This window comes from Eptesicus fuscus, chromosome 12, assembly GCF_027574615.1.
Source record: "Eptesicus fuscus isolate TK198812 chromosome 12, DD_ASM_mEF_20220401, whole genome shotgun sequence".
In the NCBI taxonomy this organism is placed as follows: domain Eukaryota; kingdom Metazoa; phylum Chordata; class Mammalia; order Chiroptera; family Vespertilionidae; genus Eptesicus; species Eptesicus fuscus.
In genome coordinates, this window is record NC_072484.1 from 71,238,563 (window position 1) to 71,252,744 (window position 14,182).

General features: G+C 42.0%; 1 protein-coding gene across 1 annotated transcript in view; it reads left to right on the forward strand.

Annotated features, from left to right (window-relative positions):
- CHD6 (chromodomain helicase DNA binding protein 6) overlaps positions 1-14,182 on the forward strand; it is a 181,036-nt gene that overhangs the window by 41,871 nt on the left and 124,983 nt on the right. Inside the window, exons 2-3 of the mRNA XM_008158512.3 lie at positions 6,322-6,377; positions 12,627-13,147. Of these exons, the coding sequence (XP_008156734.2) occupies positions 6,345-6,377; positions 12,627-13,147 (554 nt within the window). The 5' untranslated portion in view covers positions 6,322-6,344. The remainder of the gene's footprint in view (positions 1-6,321; positions 6,378-12,626; positions 13,148-14,182) is intronic.

A 14,182-nucleotide genomic window follows, 5' to 3' on the forward strand; every position in this document is an offset into this window, starting at 1 on the left:
AATAAGCTAGACATAATGTCAGGTAGTAACAAGTGCCAGGAAGAAAACTAAATTAGTGTAAAAGATAGAGAGTGAAGTTGGGGCTGAGGTCTAGGGGAGGTGTATTTTCCCATGGGGTGGTTAAGGAAGGCATCACTGATTAGGTGGCATTTGAGGAAAGACCTGAGTGAAATGAGGAAAGACTAACTGCAAAGTATCCCGAGGGAGCTGAGAAGTGGGAGAGAATGGATCCCAAGTACTGATGCAAAGGGTAGTTGTCCTCAGGAGAGAGGGCCACCTTCTTCTGACATTGGAGGAAGCCCATAAGGTCAGGCAATACTAATGTTCACCACGTGACAGACACTATAGATTCTCATACCTTTTAATTCTTAAACCCTTTGAGGTAGTTATTGTCAGAATTTTGCAGGTGATGGGGCAAAGTCTGGAAGAGGTTTTACCTGGCTAGTCATTATTAGAGCCTGGATTTACCCTCTGCTTCTTGACACTTCAAACCCTTGCTGTTATCCTCCTGTAGAGTGCTCCAAGCCTAGCAAAAGACATAGATAAATTTGTCCAGTTTGTGGAAGGTGATGGAGAACTGATAAGCTGAAGGATATCTTGCCCATTACATCCTCTTTGTGGTCAAGAATGACTGTCAAGAGTCTTGGTAAGAGGTGGTTGGAGAGGGTTTACTAGTAAGCAAGTTGGCGTTCCCCAATACCTCACTGCCTTCTTGAGTAACTCTTCCCAAGTGAGTTACTATTCTTCATGTCCCTTTCCTATTCCCTTCTAACATCCCACCCTGTAACAATATGGGATTGCATTATTTGTGCCTGCTGATGTTAGAGTAGTTCTCAGGAACCAACCTTGAGGTTGAGGGTGGGCATAGATTATAAAAGTACATGTTCATTATGGAAAATTTGAGGTGTATCTGTTTTTTACAGTTGCTTCCCACATACTCTGTCCCAAAGGGCCTGACAGAGTGGAAGGGACAGGGGCCTGTTAACAGCAAAGGTCCCCATCCTTCCTGACGTCCTCTGCTGTCTCCTTGAATACAAAGGACCATGGTAGCAGTTTGCTGTGTGTGTGTGTGTGTGTGTGTGTGTGTGTGTGTGTGCGCGCGCGCATAAACACACACTCTTGTAGTGAAATAAACCAGGGGAATTGAGAGGCATTGTTAGGGTGGCAGAGTTCGCAAGGTATAGTAAAAGTAAATCTCTGTGAATGAATGGTGGAAGAGTGTATACCTTGTTTTATTATTTTTAACTAGAGGCCCGGTGCATGAAATTCATGCATGGTGGGAGGAGGGGGGTTCCCTCAGCTTGGCCTGCACCCTCTTGCAATCAGGGACACCTCAGGGGATGTCCGACAGGGATCAGGCCTAAACTGGCAGTCGGACATCCCTCTCGCAATCCGGTACCGCTGGCTCCTAACCGCTCACCTACCTGCCTGATCGCTCCTAATCACTCTGCCTGCCTGATTGCCCCTAACCCCTCTGCCTGCCTGCCTGATGCCCCTAACTGCTCGCCTGCCTGCCTGATAACCCCTAACCACTCTGCCTGCCTGCCTCATTGCCCCTAACCACTCTGCCTGCCTGCCTCATCGCCCTTAACTGCTCGCCTGCCTGCCTGATTGCCACTAACCGCCTCTGCCTCGACCCCCACTGCTGCGGCTTCATCTGGAAGGATGTGAGGAATGACGTCCGGAAGGTTGTTTGGCTGTCCGGTCTAATTAGCATATTACGCTTTTATTATTATAGATTGTCCATAATGGCACCAAGGAACTTGAAATGGCACAAGCACTGTTGCAAAATTTTTGAAATGGAGAGAGAGACACAGTAATAACAATAACTTTCAAAACGTTCTATTTGAAACCTGGCACTCACCCATTTTTCTTAAGGGAAGCAACATTAGGTGGGTGAGAGTAAGAAGGAATGGGAATTTTATATTTTTTCCTTGTTACATTATTAGCTTATCTTCTTGTGAAGGTAATTAAATGCTATATGCATACATAAGCATTGAAACGAAGTGAGGAAGAGAGCAGGAGTCCTACCAGTTTTCATATAATTCAGAAGTTATACACATTTCCCCCCTCCGCTGACAAATTTCTTGGTTTGCCCACACAGTCTGTATTATGTTCTAATTAAGTTGTGGGATGCTGAAGTTACTGTTTAATTTGTTCTTTATTGAGCCAGAAAAATGTAATCACAACTTTTGAGCGATGGCAATGCAGCAACAGAGGCTGTAAAGCCATTTCCAGTGTTGTGCAGAAGTATAGGCTTTAGTGTGCATCTATTCATCCACTCCTGCAACATAAAATTTCTCTTTACAAAAAGATTATGTAGTTTTATATTTTTTAAATGTGCACCATTAAAGAGGTAAAAAAAAAAATTAGAGGTAATTTAAGAGAGAGTGCTTTGTAAATCATTAGTTACTATTTGTAGAAATAAAAGTCATTCAACACCTATTGATGTTGTTGATGACATCTGTTATGTTGTGGAGTGGCAGCATGCTGGTGTGTGACAGTCCATCCGGGTGCAATAAATGATTTCACAGTAATAACATGAGATTTGCCAAAGATTGTTTTCAGTGAACTAGAGCAGTTGTTCTTATAGTAGTATCACTCCCACTCACTCGGAATTCACACACACACACACACACACACACACACACACACACACAGTATGGGGTGAGGTTATCTGTACAGCATGAATATCGCTGAAGGTGCAGGTGGCAATATCTTACATGTGAACAAATTGGGGTGGGGGAAATATTTGGTTTCCTCGATCTCTTTTTCCTCCAAGTCTTCTTTCTTTGCTGAGTAATCTAATTCAAGCCATACTTGAGTCAGTCCCACCTCTTTCCGAGTCATTCAAGCCTGTGTTCTCTGATCTTCTCCGGCCCTATGATAACACAGGCCCAAGGAGTGGTGATCCTGTGTGATCTCTGTGCCTGTGTGATCTCTGTGCCTGTGTGATCTTCGTGGCTGTCTCCAGTGTCAAGCATTTTATGTCACACTTCCACCTACCTCATCCCTGAGCTCCCGCTAAGGCCCGGGTTTATTTCCTCCTACCTTGTGGAATTGGCAGAGAAAAGGACTGCAATAGTTTACATATCTCATGGCACATTGCCCGAGTGCTCTTCAGAAAGCTTGAAAGAATTAAAAGTGCCATTAGCAATGATAAGTTGGACCTGGTTTCCTCACATTCCTGGCAATGTTGTGGCCCTACTTATTTGCATGCTAGTTTGTGGTACTTCATCGGAAATTGTTTTTTGTTTTATGTGTTTTTGCGGTGAAGGAAGCTTTATTCAGTGCAAAACAGCTCAATTGTGATACAGCATGGCTGTAGGACAGCTCTGCTCTGCTCCTCCATGCTCTGCTCTGCTTCGTGCCAATCTGCTTTGCCCTGTGCTGGTCTGCTCCCGTCTGCCATGCTCTGCTTCACTCTGCTTTGGCGAGACATCTTCAGTGTTTCAGCTAAGTCCAGAAGACGCAGTCTTTATTCTTCGGTGGAAAGAAAGTGTGCTTGGAAATTGTGTTTTTGATGTCTCTACTGCATTATACTTATTCTTTTATATGTTAAGAAGTAATGTTTGCCCTGGCTGGTGTGGCTCAGTTTGTTGGAGCATCGTCTGATACACCAAAAGGTGGCAGGTTTGATTCCTGGTCGGGGTACATATCCAGGCTTCGGGTTCGATCCCTGGGCAGGGTGCATACGGGAAGGAACCAATTGATGTTTTTCTCTTTCTCCCTCGATTGATGTTTTTCTCTTTCTCCCTCTCCCTGTCCTTCATTCTCCCCATCCCCCCATCTCTCTCTGTAAAAAATAAATTTTTAAGAAAATTTAAAGGAATTTTTATTAGCATTGGTGAAATTTTTCTTTATTTTTTAAATGACTGATTTCATTTTGTTGGGCAGAATTTTGAGTACATATGTCTGATTATAATATATATCCCATTTTATTAACTGGATTTATTTCTCAAACTTTCTTCATTTCAGAGTTTGTAACTGTTGAGAATGGTTTTCTGGGGTCTGATAATTTAAAGTTGAGAAATAAAGGAGATAAACTCGTATTAATGTAATTTACCTAGAACTCACTCCACTAGTAAAGATTGAGGGGTAAAATTCATTTAACTATCTTGATTCAGAGCACTTACCATTTCTCTGGTATTTATAGTTTTCTTAAGCTGAATAATTGTTCCATCAATTGCTAATCCTCGCTGTGATTCTTAGAAACATCCCTTACTAACCTGACTTTCCTTTTCCAAATTCCTCTCTGCCCTCCTCCCTTTCCCCTTGGTCTAGGGCTGACTACACCCACTTTGAAGCTTGTTATTACCTCTTTGTGAGTACCAATATCCTGGCAGCGTTTTAGGGTCCTTTTTATAGAAAATGCCTCTGACTCCTGGAGAAGAAAAACCACACTAAATATACAGATATTAAACTGATAAACTGTAATTGTGGCCCTAAGGATGCTTGGAATCACAAGTCCTTCCTTTTTCATCAAACATACCATGAACACAGAAAATGGGGCCCTCTCACTTTCAAGTTCTGCTTAATTGCCTACATGACACATTGATTTGGGTATGAGAAATAATCGTGAACATGAGGATAATTATGTGCCTCTGTGATGGTTTCCTGAGGGTATGGTATTCTGTAGCTCTGTGGGATGTTTAGGAAATCAAAGTACATAATAAATAATGAGGCAGTGTCTGCCTGGGCTAGAGTGGGCAGCTGAGACTCTATGACCTGTTTGTACACTGTTTGTATATGAGGAAGGTGAGTGCTTCAGACCCCAGGCAGTACAACTAAATTCCAGGTTTCCTAGACTAGGATTGTTCCTGTTCCCCCTGATGCTCAGTGTACCTCCGAGACCTCTAAAGCCACTTGCTGGGCTCTTATTATTATGGTGCTCCGAAGTCATTTATTTATTTATTTTTTAAAAATATTTTTATTGATTTCAGAGAGGAAGGGAGGAGGAGGAAGGGAAGGAGGGAGGGAAGGATGGATGGAGGGAGGGAGGGAGGGAGGGGAGAGAGAGAGAGAGAGAGAGAGAGAGAGAGAGAGAGAGAGAACAAGAATGAGAGAGAATCATTGATTGGCTGCTTCCTGTACGCCTTCCACTGGGGATTGAGCCCACAACCTGGGCATGTGTTCTGACCAGGAATCGAACTGTGACCTCTTGGTTCATGGGTTGACATTCAACCACTGAGCCACATTGGCCGGGTTCTAAAGTCATTTATGAGGAAAAGGTCAATGTCATCAAGGGCATTGTGGTTGGAAATGGGACTTAAGTCCTGGGTAGCATAAAACCAGTCATTTAAAAAGTCATATGAGCCCTAGCTGGTTTTGCTCAGTGGATAGAGCATCAGCCTGCAGACTTAAGGGTCCTGGGTTCAATTCTGGTCAAGGGCACATGCCTGGGTTTCAGGCTTGATCCCCAGTGGGGGGCATGCGGAGGCAGCTAATCAATGACTCTCTCTCATTATTGATGTTTCTATTTCTCCTTCTCCCTTCCTCTCTGAAATCAATAAAATATATTTTAAAAAATAAAAAGTCATATGAAATATTGGAATAGAATCTATTTTGTCAAGTAATATATGCACATGGTTTTAAATATCAAATAATACAGGATCTCATATTATGAGGTGCAAGAGTGACCTTTCCTACCTCACCAATTCCTCTCTCACTTTTTCTTTTTCTTTTTTTTTGGTTAATCCACACCGAGTATATTTTTTTTCATTGATTTTTTTTTAAGAGAGTGAAAGGAGGGAGGGATGGAGGAGGAGGAGGAGGAGGAGGAGGAGGAGGAGGAGGAGAGAGAGAAACATCAATCGGTTGCCTTCTGCACATGCCATGACCAGGGCCAGGGTTGAACCTGCAACCCAGGTATGTCCCTTGACTGGGAATTGAACCCTTGACCCTTTGGTGTGCCAGCCGAAGCTCTAACCAGTTAGAAACACTGGCCAGGGCTCACTTTTCAAAAGAAATAATTTGAACTCTTTTACCTCTCATTTTTATTGTGTATATTTGTATTTCGTGATTTATCAGTTACCGATATTATTTATTGATTTTCTTTCAAAGGAAACGAGAGCTTAGCTTACTTCTGTCCCTTATCTGGAGAAATAAATTAGGGTTTGGGATAGGATTGGGTAGCACCCGGGCTATACTAAGGACTCTGGGGGTTGTTGGACTAGAAGACTACTGATTACAAATGTTCTGTAGAAGTATTCTTTTCTTTGTTCTGTGTACTCCTCATGTGTCACAGTTAATCCTGAGATAATCTAAAATATTTTATTTTGGATTTTATCAGAATCTTTGCCTTTTTTTTATATTTTACAGAAATAAATATCTTCCTTCAATAGATGATAATGAAAATACAGAAGAAAGAGAAGCAGGTAGGTGATGTTACTTATCTTTTTTATTTTTTTAGTTAATCCTCATCTGAGAATATTTTTCCCATTGATTTTTAGAGAGAGTGGAAGAGGGTTGGGGGAAGGAAGAAAATGATGTGAGAGAGACACATTGATACGTTGCTTCCCACATGCACCCTGACCTGCAATGGGGATTGAACCTGTAACCCAGATATGTGCCCTTGACCGGGAATTGAACCCAAGGCCCTTTGGTGCATGGGCCGACACTCTAACCACTGCTCCAGCTGATTTCACATATCTTTTAAGTGAATGCATCCAGCATACACTAGTGCTTTTTTAACAGAAGGGAGAGTCGGCAGTTTTGACTCCTATCTTAGCCTCTGGTTGTTACCTTGCTGCCTCTGTTTCCCATTCTCCATGTAGTAACTGAGAGCTCTGTTGTGAATGACTTAATATATGGGTTTCTAAGTTTTTATAAGGAGCAATGTGATCAATTATTTATATGTTTATCACTTTTGATGTTTGGCTAAAATGAAAGGATTCTCATTTATAAATTCTGTGGAAGTTTCCTTCTAGAGAAAACATTAACTATTTGGTACTTGGTTTCTGCAAGAGAGGGGAGTTGATAAAAAAAAAAAAAAAAAAAGGCCTCTGTGACTGATCCTGCCAGGATCTTTTTCCTTAGTTGGTACTTCTATGCTCCAGGTGGTTACATATTTAAAGGAACCCAGAGACCTCAACCAGTGAGGCTCAGGGAAGTGAGATGGGGGGACCTGCTTCTGTCTCTTGGAAACAGGCTATCTCTCATGGGCTGGTTTTCCTTGTATAGAATCAAATGACCACCTGGTAACTGGGGAGTTCTGAATTCCTGCCCTTCACCTGCCCCCTGTGCAAATATGTTGCGTGGGACCAGCCAACTTTCCTCTCCACTCTGCTCCTAAGCAGCAGTGACCAATTAGATAAAGGGCAATTTAGGGATTTGGTTAAAAGGACTACCTTCTGGTCTGTCCTCAGTGGATAGGTCCTTGTGAAACCAAAACAAACGACTTGTTTTGGGAAATTAATTGACTCATCTGCTGCCAATTCTTAACAAGAAGAGCAGTGATTAAATACTTTCTTCACACTGATTTCTTCCTGTCTGGCCCTATGGGGTGTCAGCTGGTAGACAAACACCATAGGGAACGCAGTTACATCTGTCAGGCATTTATCCTATGGATATACTTAGACAGGTATGCAAAACTGTATATACAGGGCTTTCATTGCTGCTTTGTTTAGAATAGCAAAACTGGAAAGACTTACATGTCCCTCAAAAAGGGGACTATTTGCCCTGGCCGGTTTAGCTCAGTGGATAGAGCGTTGGCCTGCGGACTCAAGGGTCCCAGGTTCGATTCCAGTCAAGGACATGTACCTTGGTTGTGGGCACATACCCAGTAGGGAGTGTGCAGGAGGCGGCTGATCGATGTTTCTCTCTCATCGATGTTTCTAACTCTCTATCCCTCTCTCTTCCTCTCTGTAAAAAAATCAATAAAATATATATATTTTTTAAAAAGGGGAACTATTTAATCATAGCATATCCACCCAGTGGAATATTATGCTGTTGTTAAAGAGAACACGTTATTGAAGAGAGCCCCCAAACCCTCAAAACAATTGGCATATTTAATTTTAAGACAATCTTTAAGGCAGCGGTCACCAACCTTTCAGACCTCAAGGACCACTGGTCCACGGACCACTAGTTGGTGACTACTGGATAAGCTTTTAGTTCAATAAAAACATTCTTTACCAGAATTACCCCCAAATGAATTAGAATTTCTTTCTTTTGAAGTTTTACTTGTTCATATTAAGATCTTTGGTATGTCAGCCAGCTATTGAGTAGCCTCAGAGGGGTTTTCATTTTAGACTTCACAGTAATATTGATGAACAGGGCAGCATTTTTATTTAAAAGTTAATATTAGCTGTGGTAGAGGAGCAAGTTAATTAAGTGAAGACATTTTCAGGAGGAATTGATTCTACTCCTCCTATGGCACTGGTGATAGGCCATACTGATGATTGAACCACAAGAAGTTTCAGAGCATGAAAACAGAAAATTATGATCATGCTAAAGCAGTCCTCAGACTTCAGGACCGAGCATATGTGTAGAGAGTTCATTGCCTGACAAAAAGGCACGTACCTCGGTTGCAGGCTCCCAGACCTGATCAGGGGCATGTGGGAGGCAACCAATCGATGTGTCTCTCTCATATGGGTGTTTCTCTCTGTCTGTCCCTCTCTTTTCTACTTACTCTCTCTAAAAATCAGTGGAAAAAATATCCACGGGTGAGGATAAAAAAAAGAAACAAAAAACCTATACTGTTGTCCGACTGGCATGGCTCAGTGGTTAAGCATCGACCTATGAACCAGGAGGCCATGGTTCGATTCCCGGTCAGGGCACACACCCGGGTTGTGGGCTGAAACCCCGGGAGGGGGCAGGCATGCAGGAGGCAGCCGATCAGTGATTCTTTCTCATCATTGATCTTTCTATCTCTCCCTCTCCCTTCCTCTCTGAAATCAATAAAAATATAAAAAACCAAACAAAAATACCACACCATTTCTGGTGGGTTATTGACAGATAATAAGTTTATAATTTTTATTACTAACATCTTTCTTTTGGGGAAAATCCCCCTTTTTATCATTGATTAATTGTGCTACATTTCGTGGGTTTCCCTTCTCCCTCTAGTATGTCCTAGCCCTGCCACTGCCTAGGAATCTAACCATGACAAATTTCTTCATCTATTTGAACTAATGGTCTTTTTTTTTTTTAATAAAATCTTTATTGTTGAAAGTATTACACATGTCCCTTTTTTTTCCCATTGCCCCCCCCCCCAAAGCCTTCACCACCCTATTGTCTGTGTCTATGCGTTATGCATATATGCATATGAGTTCATTGGTTGATCTCTCCCCCACCTTCCACCTTCCCCTGCCTTCCCTCTGAGGTTTAACAATGTGCTTGATGTTTCTATGTCTCTGGATCTATTTTTGTTCGTAAGTTTATGTTGTTCACTAGATCCCACATGAGTGAGATCCTGTGATACTTACCTTTCTCTTACTGGCTTATTTCACTTAGCATAATGCTCTCTAGTTCCATCCATGCTGTTGCAAATAGTAGAGTTCTTTTTTACAGCTGCATAGTATTCCATTGTATAGATGTACCACAGCTTTTTAATCCACTCATCTGCTGATGGGCACTTAGGCTGTTTCCAAATCTTAGCTATGGTAAATTGTGCTGCTGTGAACATAGGGATGTATATATTCTTTCTAATGGGTGTTCCTGCATTCTTGGAATATATCCCTAGAAGTGGAATCACTGGGTCAAATGGGAGTTCCATTTTTTAATTTTTTGAGGAAACTTCAAACAGAGGCTGCACCAGTCTGCATTCCCACCAGCAGTGTTTAGGGTGCCCTTTTCTCCACATCCTAGCCAACACGTGTCGTTTATTGATTTGTTGATGATGGCCATTCTGACAGATGTGAGGTGGTACCTCATTGTCATTTTGATTTGCATCTCTCGGATGGTTAGTGACTTTGAGCATTTTTTCATATGCCTTTTGGCCTTCTGTATGTCCATTTTTGAACTGATGATCTTATTTATGAAATGAGGGATAGACTAGACAACTATTTATGATTCCTGGGAGTGGAATTGCTGGGACATCAGTTAGGTATATGTTTAGTTTTATAAAGAAGTATCTGAGCATTTCCAAATATCACACGTAACGTTTCTAACTTTACGTGATCATGTGGGTCTGGTGTCCCAGTAGATGTTATGATTCCCAGGGATGGCATAAAATACTTAATGAAATGAGCATTGGCCTTTGGCCAGAGGATTAATGTCCAAGCTCCTCCGGCATGTCACTTAACATCAATAATCTTCTATTTCTTTCTATATAAAATGACATCTTTACAGTAACCTTATAGGATTGTTGTGAAGACTAGAGATAATCATGAAGCATGCTATGTGTCCAGTAAATGTTAGCTGCGCTATTGTTATTGCCAGTTCCCTTGAATTGAATATCCAGTTGCTTCCATCTGCCTCAGCTTCATTGGAGAGCCTATCCCTCAAAAGAGAGACCTTGACATGAGGTATGAGTTGAAGAGAGGATCCCACTTTCACCTACAGAGACCTGCTTTACTGAAATCAGGTCTTTATAATGTATTGTTTTAAAGGCCTCTTTAATAAGCAAATCTGTATCTCTTGCTTTTTTAGTGTGTTCACCTTCACATGCTAAGCAAAAACTTCCTTCCTGAGGGCCCTGTGTCCCTGGCACAGAATTTAGTAATACCAGGGATGGTTATGCACTAACAGGGCTTCAGCTTCAACTGGGCACCTGTTGCTGCACTGTTGGGTTTCTTGTTGCCTTGTATTTTCTTTTCTTCTTATTGCAATAAAAAACACATAACAAAATTTACCATTTTTTAAGCATTTTCTTGTATTTGATTTTAAATTCCTTTTAAGTTTCTTTAGCTCCTCCTTTTCCTAAACCACTCAAGTACTGAAATCAGTAGTTACTCTGAATTGTTTTTCACTTTGTGTAAAGTAGTAAGTCCTGCCAGAATGACCAGTTTCCTCTGGATTTAGGCTTGTTTATAAGGCTGGCTTTAGTTATGAAAAAGATCCCCCCCCTCTACCCCCCAAAAAAATCCTTTCTTTCATCTTTTTTCTCCTGGGATTCTGAGTGTTATGCTTAGGATTATGCTTGGGAATATCAGATGAGGGAAGGGAACTGGAAACAACAGAAGGGGAACCATGCAGCTGAATTTTGTACTCTCCATCACTCCCAGGGTGGGCCAGGAAGTCTGAGCACAGATTGGGTAACCAGAACACTGGAGGCAGACCTCACCACCTGGCAAGTGTCTGTGCCCTTTCGCACCAGCCAGACCTCTTGTTAGGAGAGCAGGCTACTCACATATGGTGCTGTTCCTGAGCCATCAAAGATCATTGTAACCATCTTCCTGGAAAGCCTGCTTGTCCCTCCCAGGTTCTCCTTAAGTTAGTTTCTTTGTTCCTGACCCAAAATAAGGGAGTTATTTTGGTTATTACAGGAGAGTGTGTTGCTCTGTGAAACTGGCATCCATGTTATTACCAGATTACTGCCAACCTTAGCTTAGTTATGAAATGACAAATGCACTTTGCCACACCAGACCTAAAAGTATGAGCTGTAACTTATGCTTCCAAAGAGATGTTTCCTTAGAAGTGGTTTGATGGTGCTCAAAAACAGCTTTGGAACTTCCTTTTTAGGGTTGTCTTTAGCTTCTGTGACACATTCTTTCTAATGGCATCCATCAGAAGAAAGCTTTCTCCTATATGGTAGTTGTTTTTTTCATGTGGGCAAAGGTTGTTTGGTGCTGAATCTGGTGAATAAGTTAGGTTATCATACAGCAGAACACCATTTTTAGTTAAAAATAAAAGGCAGCCGAAACCGGTTTGGCTCAGTGGATAGAGCGTCGGTCTGTGGACTGAAAGGTCCCAGGTTCGATTCCGGTCAAGGGCATGTACATCGGTTGCGGGCACATCCCCGGTAGGGGGTGTGCAGGAGGCAGCTGGTCGATGTCTCTCTATCATCGATGTTTCTAGCTCTCTATCCCTCTCCCTTCCTCTCTGTAAAAAATCAATAAAATATATTTTAAAAAAAAATAAAAAAATAAAAGGCATAGTTTTGAATGATGCAGATTTTCTTATTGAAAATCAAACCAGCTGAATTTTGATGCTGCTTAATGATATGTGAGAGCAAAGATTTGGGGGATATAAAGCAACATACTGAGTTTGACCCTGCATCCTTATCACCCAAGTAATATTACCTTTATTCATGAACACATTTGAACAGAACTTTTGTGTATGAGCATGATAAATGCAACTCTAGGTGAGAACAGTGTTCCTTGGGTTTGTTTCTGTTAGTGCCATCTAAAGGTATTTTGTGGGAAACTATTGTTGTTACCTGTTTAACAACATGGAGCTTTAAAAATGTTTCAGAATTTTGCATATAATGTGGAAAGTCCTTGAGGTTTTTACATATGAATTTCTTACATAATTTCTTATTAACAATGACTTGGTATAGCTCCACCAGAGGAAAGGCAAATAATGTGTGTCCTGTTTGCCACCATATCCCCAAGGCCTAGCCCTGGACGAACTAACACATAGTAGGAACTTAGTAAATGTTGAACAAATACATGCCTTCAAACTTAATAATGTTCCTTGCATGAAGCATGCAAAAGAAGAGTAATACTCTTGTTTCTTTCTTTTTATAGTTGTCACATTTAAAAGTTCTGAATCACTCCCCAATGTCTGATGCCTCCGTCACTTTTGACTACAAATCCCCCTCCCCGTTTGACCGCAGCACTGATCAGGAAGAAAAAATTGAAGATGTTGCCAGTCACTGTTTGCCCCAGAAGGACCTGTACACTGCTGAAGAGGAAGCCGAGACCCTTTTTCCTAGGAAAATGACATCTCATAATGGGATGGAGGACAGTGGAGGAGGAGGCACTGGAGTGAAGAAGAAACGGAAGAAAAAGGATCCAGGAGAGCAAGAGGGGGCAGCAAAGGGAAGAAAGGACAGGGAGCCCAAGCCAAAGAGGAAGCGAGAACCTAGAGAGCCAAAGGAACCCAGAAAGGCCAAGGAGCCCAGGAGGGCCAAGGAGCCCAAGGATCCCAAGCAGAAGGAGGGAGCAAAGAAAGCACGGAAGCCCCGGGAGGCCTCGGGCACCAAGGAGGCCAAAGAGAAGAGGAGCGGTGCTGACTCTACAGCCAGGACAAAGTCCAGGAAGGCCAGGTGCGTCCCCTTCACCCCATTCCGAGCTCTTGGCTCTGTCTCTACCAAGCAGTTTGCCTTTGGGCTTACTCCAGCCCTGGACAAAACTTGTCTACGTTCAGCCAAAATGAACCATTTTCTCACCTCGTAATGAGAGAAAGATAACCTAGTACTGGCCCTACAATTTCTTGCCATTCCTTTTGAATTAAAAATTAGAGTATGTTAGCATGCTCAGCATGGAAGGGAAGGGATGTTACAGTGTGATTCAGGGAGGGCAGCGGGTTTTAGAACAGCAGCAGCATACAGCGGCAAAGAAAGGGTACAGTCCTGGGAATCAGTGGTGCAGGTAACCTGCTAAAGCCATGGGTGTGTGCAGAAGAAAAGGACTGCCAAGCTTCCCTAGGCTATGAGCTCTTGAGTGCAGGACCATTCATTCCTAGTCTTTATTTGCATTCAGTAATTAACACAGCGCCTGACATGTCCGTAGGTGCTCAGGAAATGGTGAGTAAATGAGACCAGAGGAGACCACATGTAGAGGGAGATGAGAGGACATGGACCAAGTACGGAGTTGGGTGATAACTGAGGGCCCTGGCTGCAGATTCTATCAGGATCCAGATGTACTCAGGGAATTCAACATTTGTCGTCTGTATACAAATGTAATATTTTACGTTTGGTTTATTTCTCAGTTCTTTGTGCAGAACATATTTTGAGGACATACAAAACAACAAATATATAACTTTTTAAATATATTTAAGAGGAATTTAAGTTTCTAAAATCTAAGTGCAGAGGTAGAATATAGACCAGGGGCACCCATAAAAACACAAAAATGCGAATGCTAACAGAACATAAAGTAGTGAGTCCATCCTGTATGAGGTGAGGCATGGAGGAAGTAATTTTTAAAGAGAGAAAGCATTGTAGGTGTTGTCTACTGCAACTCTGAATTTACTATATGGTTCCGTTCATTTTCAGAAAGACAGTTGGTTGGGACCAGATGGATAATTTTGTAATCCAAGTTAAGACTGTCTTATCAAGTTCATTCCCTTCTGTCTGGCGGGA